Source organism: Schistocerca serialis, chromosome 4 (assembly GCF_023864345.2).
Source record: "Schistocerca serialis cubense isolate TAMUIC-IGC-003099 chromosome 4, iqSchSeri2.2, whole genome shotgun sequence".
NCBI classification, from domain to species: Eukaryota; Metazoa; Arthropoda; class Insecta; order Orthoptera; family Acrididae; genus Schistocerca; species Schistocerca serialis.
In genome coordinates, this window is record NC_064641.1 from 378,884,031 (window position 1) to 378,900,626 (window position 16,596).

Here is a 16,596-nt window from a genome sequence, read left to right on the forward strand (position 1 = left end):
GTCAAGAGCTACGTCCACACTGACACACTTTTAACGTGTGGCATGAGTTTTAATTTCAAGAACTGTTGAATTGAAAGAACTGACTAATTACCACATCATCTGTTTTAAGGAGAAGTGAAATGAGCACTCAAGCGATGAAGAGAGCAGAATGGAGGGTATCGATTTGCAATTTATCAAAAACTGCTTGTGATACAGTATAAGAAAAAGTAGTTTTACCCTGCCTGGAAGTTAAGATTTCCCAAGCTTTACTAATTGTAGAAACGAAACAACAGACATGTTGCACCGGATATGAAATATTGCTTCGTGAAAAGAGGTCTATTGCTTAATAAAACTGGCAGTGAATTTTGAACTATCTTAATTACAGGGAGACATAAAGTACGATATGTCGGTGTGACTGAAACGACCTGTGGTTTTAAAAACAGTAAAATCATTCAGAAATTATTAATACACAGGAACAGAATTAGGACAGCCCCAAAATATTTGACACATTGAGACCGTTGAAAAAGCAAAATACTGCGTCATGATTCAAAACTGACTACATCAAAAAGTAAAACACGTGGAGTGAACAACAAACATTGATTTTATGCTTTTAATACTATGCTATAGCTCGGTTCGTTTCATTCTATCAATGCAAACTCAATGAGCACGTCAATTCCATTCATGTGTGATGATCAACTCTTCACAAATTTCAGCAAGCAGTAATTTAATTATAGTTGCATTCAGAGAATGTGCTTTGTTCCTGTCGTCTTTTTTTATTTCATCGTGCCCCAGCAGCTCATAACAGTACTACAAACGTATATTATCCTGTCTCTGTAGCGAACCACTGAACACGCCAATTCACATCCAACCCTTAGCAATTTTCATATGTGGCTATCGTTTTTCACTTTATATTAGTTGTATATTCAGTCGGATTTCAGGCTGCTCTCTCAACTGCGGAGGCTTTCTTTCTTTTTTTTTTTTTTCTTTTGTTGAAATTTGTACGTTGTCATGAATTCACTGCGTGTTGCTGTTGCTTTTCTGGTAGGACATGTCGAATTTCTCTGTGTATTTGACAATGTCGTGGTTCTTGCCACCCGTCCACCCGCTCCACTCTCTCACCCTCCTGCGTCCCACGCTTTGTATGCATATGTGATGTGTTTCATTAATTTAGAGAACGTAATTTAATTTGTACCACTGAAATACAGTACTAACAACACATTGTTTACAGACTATTAATTGAATTTCTATATGTAATACAGCGTCTGCCATCAAAGTTTTTACGGTTTTGGCTCCTCAAACAATTACTATCCAGTTTGCCGTTCGTGTACCATCTTCCATGTTTATCTCAAAAGTATGCTGTGCGATCACGAAATAGATGGGTTCCAAGAAACTTCGTTTATTGATTTCCATCAGCACCTGATACATTCTCTCTGTTACTCTGATTTCAGAGCAGTAGAATAGTTGGCAAAGCTGTAAAACAGGAGCTTCAAAACAAGTGTTTCATGAAAAGCCGTATACTTGCTGAAACGGAGTTACAGAAATTAGCAAAATGACCGTGAGTTTCTACAGTGCTCTTACTCCAGGGAAACTACCAGTGTCGAACCGTGTCAGATATTTTATTTTTTTCAGCATGAAAATCTTCGTTACAAAGAAAAATCTGCCCTACTACCGATTGCATTATCTATTTACAGGATGCAGACTGCGATGTGTTGCTACTTCTTTTTACGTGGATCAATACTGTTCTGGCCCAGTAGTTCGCAGTTTCCACTTATAAAAAAATAAATGCAGCTTTAATCGAATACATATCAAGGAGAGTGAGATGTTAAAGAGTATATTTAATGTTACAAATGAACCTGTTCACCAGCACTGTGTAATGTTCTCTCTGAACGTTTATCTATTCACTCCTCAAAAAGATATAAAATACTACCAATTTTTTAGTTTTACTTTTCTTCCGAGATAAGCATTAAGTGTGAGGATGAATTTCAGCTCTAAAGGCGGTAAATAACAACATGAAATAAATGAAATTTGTTGATTTTGAATATCATAATCGTAGTTATTACATATACACGATTACGATACAGAATGCTAGTAAAATAATTCTATAACAAAAATGCGCCGTATAGCACTATTGATGGCGCTTCTTCTTTTTCTTCTTTCGAAGAATACATTTGGAGGGTGCGAGGAATGAACTTTGGCTACTTTTCATTGTATTAGATCTCCTTAGTTTCCAAATTTACTTCATCCTTTTAGAGTGTTGTTCCCTTTCTTCTTAAGCCTACTTTCATCTAATTGTTTTCTTTCTCTCCTGAAATACTGCCTTTTGAATTACCTTTCTGAAATGTGTTCTGTTTCCTATTGTGTCTATTGTAATTCCAGCGTTTCCCATGTCCATTTCACTCTCTGTGAACCATGAGGGCTTGGATTTGTAGCTTTCAGTACTGAAAATATCTCCTTTCTTAGTCTGTCGTTATCCATTCTGAATATATGTCCTAAAACTGTACTCTTCTCTTCCTCATTATATCTGTTAGTTTTTGAGTTTCCGAGTATACCTCTCTGTTTGATCTTAACACGTATTCAGCATTATCGTTTCTTTTAGCTCCCAGAATTTTCCTTCAAATTCTTCTTTTGACCTTTTCTGGTGTCTCAAGATCTCCATTTCTTGTTAGTTTAAGTGTTTCTGCCGCATACAGATCTTCAGGTCTAGAAAATGTAGGTTAGTATCTTAATTTCGTGTTCCAGGACAAGAATTTTTTGTTATAAACGTTTTTGGTCATAAGAATCACTCTTTCCATTTTGTGCACTTTAGTTTTTATATCTGGCTTCTCTTTTCCATTGTTTGTAATCCACTCTCCTGGGTATTTAAGGGAATCTGTTTTGTGTATTTAACTGTTGTCAACTGCAATATTTTGAGGATCATCGCAGATGTTTGTCATGAACTGTTTTTTCAAAGGATATTTGTAGTCCTACTTTGGCTGCTTCTTTTTACTGTTCTTTTATTCGTTCTTGGACATTATCTATCGTATCCGTAATCAATGCTATGTCATCTGCGAAGGCTAAACAGTCGACACTGACCTTGTTTGGATTTCTTCCAAGTTGAAACTCTTTAGTATTGATGGCTTTCTTTCATTCTCGGACTACCTTATCTAACACACAATTGAAGAGCACAGATGACAAACCATCTCACTATCAGACACCTGACTTTATTTCAAACGATTTTGAGAGCTCTCCCCTAAATTTTACTTTCGATTTTGTATTTTTCAAAGTTGCTTTAATCATTTCAAGCACTGTATTTCTGTCAATTGAATCATAGGCTATTTTTAAAAATCTACAAAATAATTATATTCCAGGTTCCTGATTTTCATCATTTCTATTATGTTCTTTAAGTGTATTGTTCTGCACGTGACCTTCCCTTCCTAATACTCTCGTAGTGGTCTGTCAAGTATTTCTTCTGCTCTTTTCTGAAGCACCTTAGACAAGGCTTTACAGGTCACTGGCAATAAGGAGCTTCCCCTGTAATCGCTAGGGTCTGTTTTCTTCCATTTTAATGTAGTGGATGTATTAGTCCAGATGTTCATTCTGGTGGTAAGCTGTGTGTTGTCCAGATTTCTTTGAGTACTTCTGATAGTCGTAGTATCATGTTGTCACTAAATTACTTCCATAGTTCAGCAATTATATTATCCTCTCCAGATGCTTTATTATTTTTAGGTCATTTATGATTTCTTTTATTTCTTCTGTGGTTGGCCCCTTTGAGTCCGGTGGTGTTGGATTTACAATATGGAAATTAAATTTTTCTTTCTGTGGGTCACAGTTATGTAGTTCTTCAAAGTATTTGGCAAGTATTCTACTGTTCTCTGTGCAATTATATGTAGTTTTCTGCGTTTTTGGGTCCGTGAAAAATAGACTAGGTGGAGGGTATTTCTTTAAGCAACTTTTGAAAGTTTTGTAAAAGTTCCTAGAATTGTTCTCTTTGAAGTTGGATTCTATTAATGCTATTAGGGCTTTCATGTATTGCACTTTGACATTTTTAAGGTCTACACTACTGACTACTTCTCACTATTTGATGCACTTTAAATTATGTATTACTCATTACAGAAAACTTGCAGAAACATATAGATATACTGTTTCTCTGTAACGAACTGAAGGCTAGGAATTAGTCAACTGACCTCTCTTCAAAACTGATTAGTTTTGTTTGCGGTGACATGAACGTTTTATAATACAGATTCCCAACAGTCCAGGGACGCCCAAACCTCTGTTTCTTTCTTCCCTTCCTTTATAACAACTGTACTGGCGACACTGGGAAATGCAGGACCAGCGCCTGTTTCCTCATTGTCTGTAAGTCCTTAACATTCAGTGTTGTTATATGTAGATGTTAAGCTGCTGTAGACGAAAAATTATTATCTAACTTAAATAAAATTGCAATTCCCATATTCATTCCTTATTTTTCTTACAATATTGTCTCTAATATTTAAACTTCATAATAACAGTCCCTCGCAAAACATACACTATTGCCCATTAAAGTTGCTACATCAAGAAGAAGTGCAGATGATAAAGGGGTATTCATTAAAAAATATATTATACTAGAACTGACATGCAATTACATTATCACGCAATTTGGGTGCATAGATTTTGAGAAATCAGTACCCAGAACAACCACCTCTGGTCGTAATAACGGCCTTGATACGCCTGGGCATTGAGTCAAACAGAGTTGGATGGCGTGTACAGGTACAGCTGCCCATGGAGCTTCAACACGATACCACAGTTCATCAAGAGTAGTCACTGGCGTATTGCGACGAGCCAGTTGCTTGGCCACCATTGACCAGACGTTTTCAATTGGTTAAAGATCTGGAGAATGTGCTGGCCAGGGCACCTGTCGAACATTTTCTGTATCCAGAAAGGCCAGTACAGGAGTTGCAACATGCGGTCGTGCATTATCTTGCTGAAATGTAGGGTTTAAGTGTTTCTGCCGCATACAAATCTTCAGGTCTAGAAAATGTTGGGTAGTATCTTAATTTCGTGTTCCAGGACAAGAATTTTTTGTTATAAACGAAGGGTTCAAATGGTTCAAATGGCTCTATGGGACTTAACATCTATGGTCATCAGTCCCCTAGAACACAGAACTACTTAAACCTAACCAACCGAAGGACATCACACAACACCCAGTCATCACGAGGCAGATGAAATCCCTGACTCCGCCGGGAATCGAACCCGGGAACCCGGGCGCGAGAAGCGAGAACGCTGCCGCACGACCACGAGCTGCGGACGAATGAAGGGTAGGTTTCTGTATCCAGAAAGGCACATACAGGACCTGCGACATGCGGTCGTGCATTATCCTGCTGAAATGTACGGTTTCGCAGGGATCGAATGAAGGGTAGAGCCACGGGTCTTAACACATCTGAAATGTAACGTCCACTGTTCAACGTGCCATCAATGCAAACATGAGGTGAACGAGACGTGTACCCAATGGCACTCCATACCATCACGCTGGGTGAAACGCCAGTATGGCGATGACGAATACACGCTTCCAATGTGCGTTCACCACCATGTCGCCAAACACGGATGCGACCATCATGATGCTGTAAACAGAACCTGGATTAATCCGAAAAAATGACGTTTTGCCATTCGTGCACGCAGTTCGTCGTTGAGTACACCATCGCAGGCGCTCCTGTCCGTGATGCAGCGTCAAGGGTAACCTCAACCATGGTCTCCGAGCTGATAGTCCATGTTGCTGCAAACGTCGTCGAACTGTTCGTGCAGATGGTTGTTGTCTTGCAAACGTCCCCATCTATTGACTCAGGAATCTAGACGCGGTTGCACGATCCGTTACAGCTATGCGGATAAGATGCGTGTCATCTCGACTGCTAGTGATACGTGGTCGCTGGGATCCTGCACGGCGTTCCGCATTACCCTCCTGAAGCCACCGACTTCATATTTTGCTAACAGTCTTTGGATCTCGACCAACGCGAGCAGCAATGTCGCGATACGATAAACCGCAATGGGGATAGGCTACAATCCGACCTTTATCAAAGTCGGAAAAGTGATGGTACGCATTTCTCCTCCTTACATGAGGCATCACAACATTGTTTCACCAGGCAACGTCGGTCAACTGCTGTTTGTGTATGAGAAATCGGTTGGAAACTTTCCTCATGTTAGCACGTTGTAGGTGTCCCCACCGGCGCCAACCTTTTGTGAATTGTCTGAAAAGCTAATCATTTGCATATCCCAGCATCTTCTTCCTGTGGGTTAAATTTCGCGTCTGTAGCACGTCATCTTCGTGGTGTAGCAATTTTAATGGCCAGTAGTGTACCTTGTAGTTATCCAGTCACATAAACCAAATTTTATAGAAGTAATAACATTTCACAAATGAAAGTGTTGTCTGTAGAGGCAACTGTAGATATAGGATTAAAATAAGTATTTAGCTCATATTGCTCACTTACTAACGAATACAAGAAGATGAATACAAACACACATACAGACTTATGTTTTTTCATCGTTACCTACTGCTTCCTGTTTGTACAAATTTGAGTTCATTCTAGAGTTTCCGCCACAGAAATGTATTTCATATCACTCGTCACTCTCATAAGCCTCATATTTGTCATAAATACATCATATCACATTTTTAAAAGTTTTTCACAAACAATATCATTTGAGTCACGTAATAATCGTGATCTACAGAATCCAGGAGTGCATTATATGTAATTCACGTATCTGTTCTAAGAGCTAACTTTCTACTATTCAGTAGCTGATTAGCTCTGTAGTCTCTCCTTGTGTGACTATTAAACGCTCAAGGGGGCTTAATTATATAAATGAAAATAATTTTTTTTTTCGTAGCTGTATGTTCGGTTACGCTGTCTCGTAAACGGTTGGCCCTGACTAGTTTTAATACGCAATCTGACTGCATAGAATAACAACAAAGAATGAAAGAAAATTTCCGTTAACACAATTAATTAATTAAGTCCCCAGCAACTATAAAACGTACGAAACCAAAGCACAAGTGTAGCTGTTCTGTGTGTGGAAGTGTGATTCAACGTACACATCTGGCACGGTTCTTCTTCAATAAGACAAGAAATTTTAAATATCATTTATACTGAAGTAATTAAAAAAAATAGAAATACTATAATTGCGCAAGAAAACCAGAATTACACTCTAATACAAAAACATAAGCCAGATGCTTTGTTGACTGAATTTGTAATGACGCATTATTTAAGACATTGAAATAATAAAAAAAAAGGAATTTTTTTACCTTCATATATATTGACGAAGAGCACTCTGATCATTACAATATCTCCATTCGAACAACATCTGCTGTCTAGCCCATCAAACAACTGCATAAAACATGGAACAAGCACTCCCTACTACAACATCTCAACACCGACTCACTACTACCACATCTCGATAAGCACTGCCAGTGGAGGCGGCGGAATAAAAATCTTTGGCGCAATCTCTGGCGCTGTGGCTCAGTGTAGCCACCTTTCAAACGATTAACAAATTAGAGGACTGCACATCTCTACTGCATGCTGCGATTAATGTAACGGATTTACCCGAATAATTCACAAGTTTTTACTTAATCTCTGATGATTGTTATTGACATGATGTTAAATCATAATCTTACATCTTCATTTTTTACTAATTTTGAAAATAAACACAAATTTAAAATAATCTTATTTAATGTTAGCTTTGGGTGCCAAAGACCACAGCAAATTGTATTTTATTCAACTACACGTTTGTTCCCGTCAGACGTGGACGGTAAGTATATCATTTTCTGAAGCAACATGTGTATAAATTGCTATTCTCACTTACATTTCATGTAAATGTGTGAAAACGAATTAATACGTCATCCTTATTCAACCTGCGTTTGTAACATGATTTTGTAAACGCTCTGCAGCAGCAATACTTTTGTCTAACTTCAAATAAAATTATGAACACTACAAAGTACGTGTAGTGACTAACAGTGTCTGACGCTCCCGGCTCATACATAAATACTATTCAGTTAAGTATCTACTTGATATTTCATTTAAACCCTGTGACACTACAGAAATGGAATACAATAAATTTTAACAAAATAATAATATTCTCTACATTATCTTTTGTGCTGTAGTCATTTAAAAGCTTTGCAGCGAAATTAGTATTCTTTATGGTCTCAAAATGTGTCTATTTCTCGTTATCTTTTCCTCAAACCACAGCGTCAAAAATGCTGGCTGAGGTTCTGGATGTTTTTCATGGCGTTATACGACATTCATCTTTCTATTACTCTCACCAGATAATTGCTCACTTCCAGTCTGTATGGCAAACTACCATGGGAGAGGTGACTATGAGAAAAGGACTCAGCAACCAACGAAACGGTGACTCTCTAAAAGTCGTGTCGTGTAATGTCAGAAGCTTGAACGTGACATGGAAGTTAGAAAATATGAAAAGTGAAATGCTAAGATTCTACACTCCTGGAAATGGAAAAAAGAACACATTGACACCGGTGTGTCAGACCCACCATACTTGCTCCGGACACTGCGAGAGGGCTGTACAAGCAATGATCACACGCACGGCACAGCGGACACACCAGGAACCGCGGTGTTGGCCGTCGAATGGCGCTAGCTGCGCAGCATTTCTGCACCGCCGCCGTCAGTGTCAGCCAGTTTGCCGTGGCATACGGAGCTCCATCGCAGTCTTTAACACTGGTAGCATGCCGCGACAGCGTGGACGTGAACCGTATGTGCAGTTGACGGACTTTGAGCGAGGGCGTATAGTGGGCATGCGGGAGGCCGGGTGGACGTACCGCCGAATTGCTCAACACGTGGGGCGTGAGGTCTCCACAGTACATCGATGTTGTCGCCAGTGGTCGGCGGAAGGTGCACGTGCCCGTCGACCTGGGACCGGACCGCAGCGACGCACGGATGCACGCCAAGACCGTAGGATCCTACGCAGTGCCGTAGGGGACCGCACCGCCACTTCCCAGCAAATTAGGGACACTGTTGCTCCTGGGGTATCGGCGAGGACCATTCGCAACCGTCTCCATGAAGCTGGGCTATGGTCCCGCACACCGTTAGGCCGTCTTCCGCTCACGCCCCAACATCGTGCAGCCCGCCTCCAGTGGTGTCGCGACAGGCGTGAATGGAGGGACGAATGGAGACGTGTCGTCTTCAGCGATGAGAGTCGCTTCTGCCTTGGTGCCAATGATGGTCGTATGCGTGTTTGGCGCCGTGCAGGTGAGCGCCACAATCAGGACTGCATACGACCGAGGCACACAGGGCCAACACCCGGCATCATGGTGTGGGGAGCGATCTCTTACACTGGCCGTACACCACTGGTGATCGTCGAGGGGACACTGAATAGTGCACGGTACATCCAAACCGTCATCGAACCCATCGTTCTACCATTCCTAGACCGGCAAGGGAACTCGCTGTTCCGACAGGACCATGCACGTCCGCATGTATCCCGTGCCACCCAACGTGCTCTAGAAGGTGTAAGTCAACTACCCTGGCCAGCAAGATCTCCGGATCTGTCCCCCATTGAGCATGTTTGGGACTGGATGAAGCGTCGTCTCACGCGGTCTGCACGTCCAGCACGAACGCTGGTCCAACTGAGGCGCCAGGTGGAAATGGCATGGCAAGCCGTTCCACAGGACTACATCCAGCATCTCTACGATCGTCTCCATGGGAGAATAGCAGCCTGCATTGCTGCGAAAGGTGGATATACACTGTACTAGCGCCGACATTGTGCATGCTCTGTTGCCTGTGTCTATGTGCCTGTGGTTCTGTCAGTGTGATCATGTGACGTATCTGACCCCAGGAATGTGTCAATAAAGTTTCCCCTTCCTGGGGCAATGAATTCATGGTGTTCTTATTTCAATTTCCAGGAGTGTATATAGATACAGTGGCGTTCAGTGTAGTGAAATGGCAAGAAGACATGGATTTCTGGTCACAAGAGTGTGGGGTAACAGCAACAAGAAGAGAAAATGGTATAATAGGGTCAGATTCGCTATGAATAGGAAGATAGGGCAGCGAATGAGTTGCTGTAAACAGTTCGGTGACAGGGTTCTTCTCATCAGAACTGACATCAACCAACGCCGACAACAGAAGTTCAAGTACACATGAGCACGTTGCAAGTGGAAGATGAAAATATAGATAAAGTATATGCGGATATTGAACAGTTCATTCAGCACGTAAGGGGAGATGAAAATCTAACAGATATGGGAGGCTGGAAAACGTCTGTAGGGGAAAGAATAGAAGAAAGAGTTACGGGAAACTATGGGCACGGTAGTAAGACTCAGAGAGCAGGAAGACTTATAGAGTTCTAAGGCAAAATTCATCTAGTAATAGCTAATACTCTTTTCAGGAATATCAGGAGGAGGGAGTATACTTGGAAAAGGCTGGGAGTTTCGGAAACATTGCAATTAGATTACGTCAGGGAGAGATTCCGAAATTAGGTATTAGGTATTTGCAGGAGCATTTCCAGACAAACATCGCAATTTAGTAATGATGAAGAACAGACTGACGTTTATGAGACTAGACAGGGAGAATCAATGCGCCAAGATGTGTGAAGTGGAAGTACTAAGGAATGAAGAGACACCATTGAATTTATCTGAGGCTATAGATAACGCGATGATTCATAGCTCACTGGGAAGTCCGGTGAAAATAAATGGACATCTCTAAAAAGGGCAATCTCAGAGACTGAAAAGGAAAACGTAGGTACAAGGAAAGTAGAGAACCATCAATAACAGAAGAAGCACTTCAGTTGATAGACGAAAGATGGAAGTACGAAAATTTTGAAGGAAATCGGGAATGCAAAAATACAAGTCATTTAGGAATGAAAGAAGTAGGAGGAGCAAGGAAGTTCAGGTGAAACGGCTGCATGAAAAGCGTAAGGAAATCGGAAATTAAATGATTATAGGAAATACTGACACAGCATACAGAAAATTCATGACAACCACTGCTGATATTAAAAGCAAGGTCGGTAGTATTACCAGTGCAATGGAAATTCCGCTGTTAAATGCAGACGAAAGAGCGGGTGGGTGAACGGAGTACATTAAAGGCCTCTGTGACTGGGAGAACATGTCTAATGACGTAATAGTGGACAGGAGTCGACAGGGAAGAGAGTATTATAGTCTGAATCTGAAATGGCTTTGGACTATTTCAGATCGAATGGGGCAGAAGGGATCGATAACATTCTATCAGAAGTTCTAAAATCATTGGGGGGAATTGGCAACAAAACAACCATTGACGTTGGTCTGTAGAACTTATGAGACTGGGGACATACCTTATGACTTTCGGAAAAATTTCGTCCACACAATTCCGAAGACAGCAAGGGCAGACAAGAATGAGAATTAGCGCACCATCAGCTTAACAGCTTTTGCACAGAAGATGTTGACAAGAATAGCACACAGAGGAACGGAAGAAGAGACTGAGGATCTGGTAGATAACGATCAGTTTGGGATTCGGAAAGGTAGAGGCACTAGAGAGGCAGCTCTGGCGCTATAGCTGATAATGGAAGCAACAATAAAGAAAAATTAAAACACGCTCATAGAATTTGTCAACCTGTAAAAATCGTTCGATAATGTCAAATAGTGCAAGCTGTTCGAAATTCTAAAACAAATAAGCGTAAGCTACAGGGGAAGACGGGTAATATACGATATGTAAAAGAACAAAGAGGGAACGTTAAGGCTGGAAGACCAAAATTAAAGCCCTCGGATTAAAAAGGTTCTAAGACAGGGATGTAGCCCTTCGCCTCTAATGTTCAATCTGTACATCGAGGAAGCAGCGAAGGAAATAAAAGAAAGGTTCAAGAGTCTAATTAAAATTCAGGGTGACTGGATACCAGTGATAAGATTCACTGATACCATTGTTATGTTTGGAAAAAATTACATGGAACTGTTGAATGGAATGAACGGCCTAATGAGTACAGAATGTGGATTTAAGGTCAACTGAAGGAAGACCACGGTAATGAGAAGTAGTAGAAATGAGAACAGCGAGAAGTCATGAGAATTGGGGACCATGAAGAACAAGAAATTAGGGAATTCTGTCACCTAGGCAGCAAAATAACCCATGATATAGAGAGCAAGAAGTACATTAAAAGCCGACTGAGTTACTCGTATGAGTACCACCACACGGTCGCCGTTACGTTAGTAATAGAATTGCAATTATCTGTCAAACGAAAAGAGCAGTCATGCAGGATCTGGGTGATCCAATGGAGCACAGCCTCTGAGCCTCCCCTCCAGCATCTCCGTACTTCGAGGGCAACAACTTAGGACGGCAGCGGCAGCGAGTCACCCCCACTCGCACTCGGAGACACCTTGCTACGACAGTTCTATACGTGACTCATCCTTGTGAAACACTGTGATAGATCAACTCTGTTTCTTGCTCTATTACTTGTAGTGAGTCTTTGTACGTGTGCAACAATACAAGTGAAGTTAATCCTCTGCTTACTATAGGAACTTTTCCACTAATCTCTGCTCCTGTCCAAATTTCCCACAACGTCAGTTTGCCCACGACTCTGCAGCCCACCTCCCCCTACCACTGCGGTCGAAGTCATAGACAACGCAGACTAGCACTGCCAAAAAGGACATTCCTTGTCAAGAGAAGCCTACTAGTACCAAACACAGACCTTAATTTCAGGAAAAAAATTGGGAATGTGAGTTTTGAGTACAGCATTGTACGGTAGTAACACATGGACTGTGGATAAATAGGAACAGAAGAGAATGTAAGCGTTTCAGATATGGTGCTACAGACGAATGGTGAAAATTAGGTGGACTGATAAGGAATGAGGAGGTTCTATGTAGAATCGGAGAGGAAAGGACTATGTGGAAAACACTGAAAAGAAGAAGAGAGAGGATGATAGGACATCTTTAAGGACATTAGAGAGAATACATTCCATGGTACTAGAGGCAGTTGTAGAATACAGAAACTGTAGCAAAAGACACATTGGTCTCTACATGTCATGCTATGTTATTTCCACATTCACTTCGAGTTTGTTGTTTGTGTCGTTTTGCCATCTACATAACGGATGTTCAGTTAGAGGATCGAATAATTTGCTTTAATCATAATTAGCTTTAATCATACGTATTAACCGTGCCACTGAATGTTGTGTCCCCTTTCTTCCTTGTCTAAAATGAGCCGCGTTTTTCAGGTGCTCGTGCAGACAGATGCCTCCTCGTGTGTCATTCTGATGCTGCTACTGCACTACTTCCACCTCACGAATTTCTTTTGGATGTTCGTTGAGGGTAAGTATTTGTCTAAAAGCAAAGAATAGCTTCTCCTCTCGCTATTTAAGTATATACTCACATGCCAGAGTGTTTTCCATTACGCCATATGAATCCACCATGTTACCGAATGTTTCATACCATTTCGTAGCCAAAACTGAAACATGCGTTACTAAAACAAGTGAGAGTTATCCTCGTAATCAAACTAAACTTGACTCTTACCTACAAAACATCAAGATTAAGCCCGCTTTACATTTTGTAAATTGTTATTACGCTCTGTGGGTTGTGGTTGTTTAAAATTCGATTCTTTAAATGGAGATAATATAACGACACTATGTGTCTGGCGATGAAATCACTGCCCACAAAAACAACGATGAAGGGACTCGCTATATACGAAGTTAAAACAGGATCTCAATTAACTCATCTGATTAAATTAAAATACAAAAGAAATGGTTTAAAAATCGTTGACAGTACTAAGCTAATGCCTTGTCGAACCGGCACAAGGAACCTGGAATATGAATGAAACGAACGCATATCTGGACACACAACTATATTCTCGTAATTCGTACCGTAATTGCGGAAGGTTAGTGTATAAAGATAGAAAGTGCACCTATAGCTGGGGATAAAAGCGTGTTGAACCTCTATCTGCAATTATGCCTTCAAAGTGAAGAGTGAAATGACAGAAAATCTTTAAAAATGACTCCACTTTCCCCATTGTTTGCCCTGCGGTTGCGAATAGATTTCACCATACTCTAGCTGCAAGTGACGGCAGAAGTTGTTGCAAAAATCTTTCATTGGCTCTAAACCAACAACTTACATCGGTGTCTAACTTAGCCAGATGAGAGGCTCTCACGGCCCAACTGAACTGTGCCCAGTGTGGCGCCTGGCAGAAGAATCTACACGATGTGCTGCCTGACTGAAGAGACGCTGCAGTGTGGAGTGACTTTCTCCAGACTACTTGCGACAAGGAACACTCGGTTCTCTTCGTTTTTCTAGCGTCACATAAATTACGAAAGAAAGTGGAATAAAACCGGCTGCGTCCTTTTCATAGGTAACATCTCGACATTTTCGTGGAGCGATTTAAGGAAAGCAAAGAAAACCGAAATATGGTTGGCCTGACGTAGATTAGAACTGTCGTCCTTCCGAATAAGAGTCCCGTGTTCTAACCTCTGCTCTACCTCTCTCTGTGACAGACAGCAACAGAAGCAAGAGTGGTGAGTGGGATTGGTGTGTTTTGTGACAGTGAAATCTTCTGTCTACAAATGTTAGATGGCGATGCATCTGTTTGACACCGGATCGTGAAAATTTCGTAACGATATGTTATCCCATTAATCCAAAATATCTAGCATCGATGTTACTTGAGTGCACACCTGATCTAACATAAAACTGTGTTTCACCATGATGTCCGTCGTAAGTGGCCCGCGAACAGCTATCCACGAAACTGGGAAGTAATGTTTGCTAAACATACGAACAGAGAGAGCACTTGTTTTTCGTACTGAGCCCTGTAAATAAACTCATCTTCTCAAGGAAACTTAAACGAGTCAGCCTGTACCTAGTTTTCCAGTGCCATCCCGTCTTATTTTCAGATTTTAAGGCGAAACTGGCTTCGCCAATGAAAAACAGAAAAATGAATTTACCGTTACCATATATCAACCATCAAAATTGTCTGCCGTCAATCATCAAACTTTCTGCCAGCCTGGTTTTCCTATACATCAACAATCACCGGTTCACAAATAGCTGCCTATGGCTTTTGCCACCATTTTAATTAGTTTCGTTTCAGTTATACGACGTAATTATCGTTAACCAAAAATAAACGAAAATGCTCCAATAGGGCAAAAACTCGACTGGCTATTCACGTCCTTTCTCACTCCTCTGAGGAAAAAACTTAAGTCTGATGGGCTCTGAACATCTACAAATTTTAGACCGCATTAGAAGTCGAAATGTTCTTTGTAAATCGTTATTCTTTATGAACTTCAGTGTCGTCATACACTAATGTGTCAAACTTAAGTAAAAGAAAGTAACTTTCACACAACAAGTGAGACAGCACGAAGAAAGGAACTTGGACTATACTTAGAATAAATAGCTACTACACAGTGTGTAAGCAGAAGGCATGGCCAAACTTTCAGGACATCTCCCCACACACAGAGAAATAAAATGTGTTACATGGACATGGGTCCATAAAAGCTATAATTCCATTACAGAGTTGATTTTCTGCTTCTGTTCATAATCACATTAGTCGTGAAAAGACACAGAAGCTGAAAGTGCCGGCATTATATGAAACGCCCTCCTACATGAAATATTCAACATGCCCTCTTGGTTGCGTTTTGTTAGACTGTACAGTAGTTTCTAATTCTTAGGTTCACCGCCAGTGTTAGTTGTTTGAATTGGATAAAGGAAATGTTGACATGTCAATCACTTCATTGCTTTGTTGACATGCGACTAGCTTCATTACACCGCTGGCATCAAACAAGTAGCATCAACTGTTTAATGCTGGAAGTATATATTCAGATGCTTAGTTGGCAGATGCCCATTTCCTGTTACGACTGCTGGACATTAATGGTCGTGGAATCAACGTTTGCGTGGGGAGAGTTTTCCAGAACGACATTGCCCCGACGTGACGAAGTTTGAGATAATTGACCGTTGTCTTGGGGAGCATGAGACGTTTAAGCCAACTACCCGCGGATGCTGAAGGACTTCTCAGGTGGAAAAGAACTTCTTCGTGCAGTTGACGACAATCTTCAAGTCAGCACAAGACAAAGCAGAACAGGTAGTCTTGTCCACGTGATTGGAGAGTGTTGCATCCGTACCATGTACAGCGTGACAGCTGATTTTCCTGCACTGGTACACTCCTGCGAATGGTTCATTTGAAGATGTATCACCCTCAACTTAATGTAAATGTGTTGTTCACGGATGAAACTTAATTTCAGAGTAAATGAGTGATGAACTGTTGAAAGTGTCTCCGAAATCTTGTCCTAATAACAGATTTACTTGTTCTAAATGTGAGGATTGTTTCCTGAAATTTTCGCCACATATTTTTATTCTTTAATGTATAGTATTGACAGTAAGAAAAAAATGGACAATGGGACTTACAGAAAAGACACTTTTATTGAAACAGAATAATTGACCTGAAGTCATCGAGATTTATGAGATGATGATTACGAAGGGAGGGAAATGGTTCTCAATAGGGAATGTTATCAGCACGGACAACTATGCATGCTCTGCAACATCCTCCCATACTGGTCACTAGACTGGAGGAGTTCTTTTAGTAGGGTGTTCCATTCGAGCACCAGCGCGATCCACAACTGCTGAAAAGCTGTTGAAGCATATGGACGTTATGCAATACGTCTTCCCAACGTATCTCACAATGTTCCCCATAAAAGACGTACATGGGGAATAAGTGCAGTGTCACAGTAACTATGACAGGTGAGTGT

The 16,596-nt window shown here is 40.9% G+C and overlaps 1 protein-coding gene across 1 annotated transcript in view; it reads left to right on the forward strand.

The window, feature by feature from the left end:
* The window catches only part of LOC126474677 (diuretic hormone receptor-like), a gene marked incomplete at its 3' end in the record, with an annotated part of 1,060,935 nt that overhangs the window by 912,078 nt on the left and 132,261 nt on the right, over nucleotides 1–16,596 (forward strand). The window contains exon 8 of the mRNA XM_050102155.1: nucleotides 13,093–13,186. Within this exon, the coding sequence (XP_049958112.1) occupies nucleotides 13,093–13,186 (94 nt within the window). The remainder of the gene's footprint in view (nucleotides 1–13,092; nucleotides 13,187–16,596) is intronic.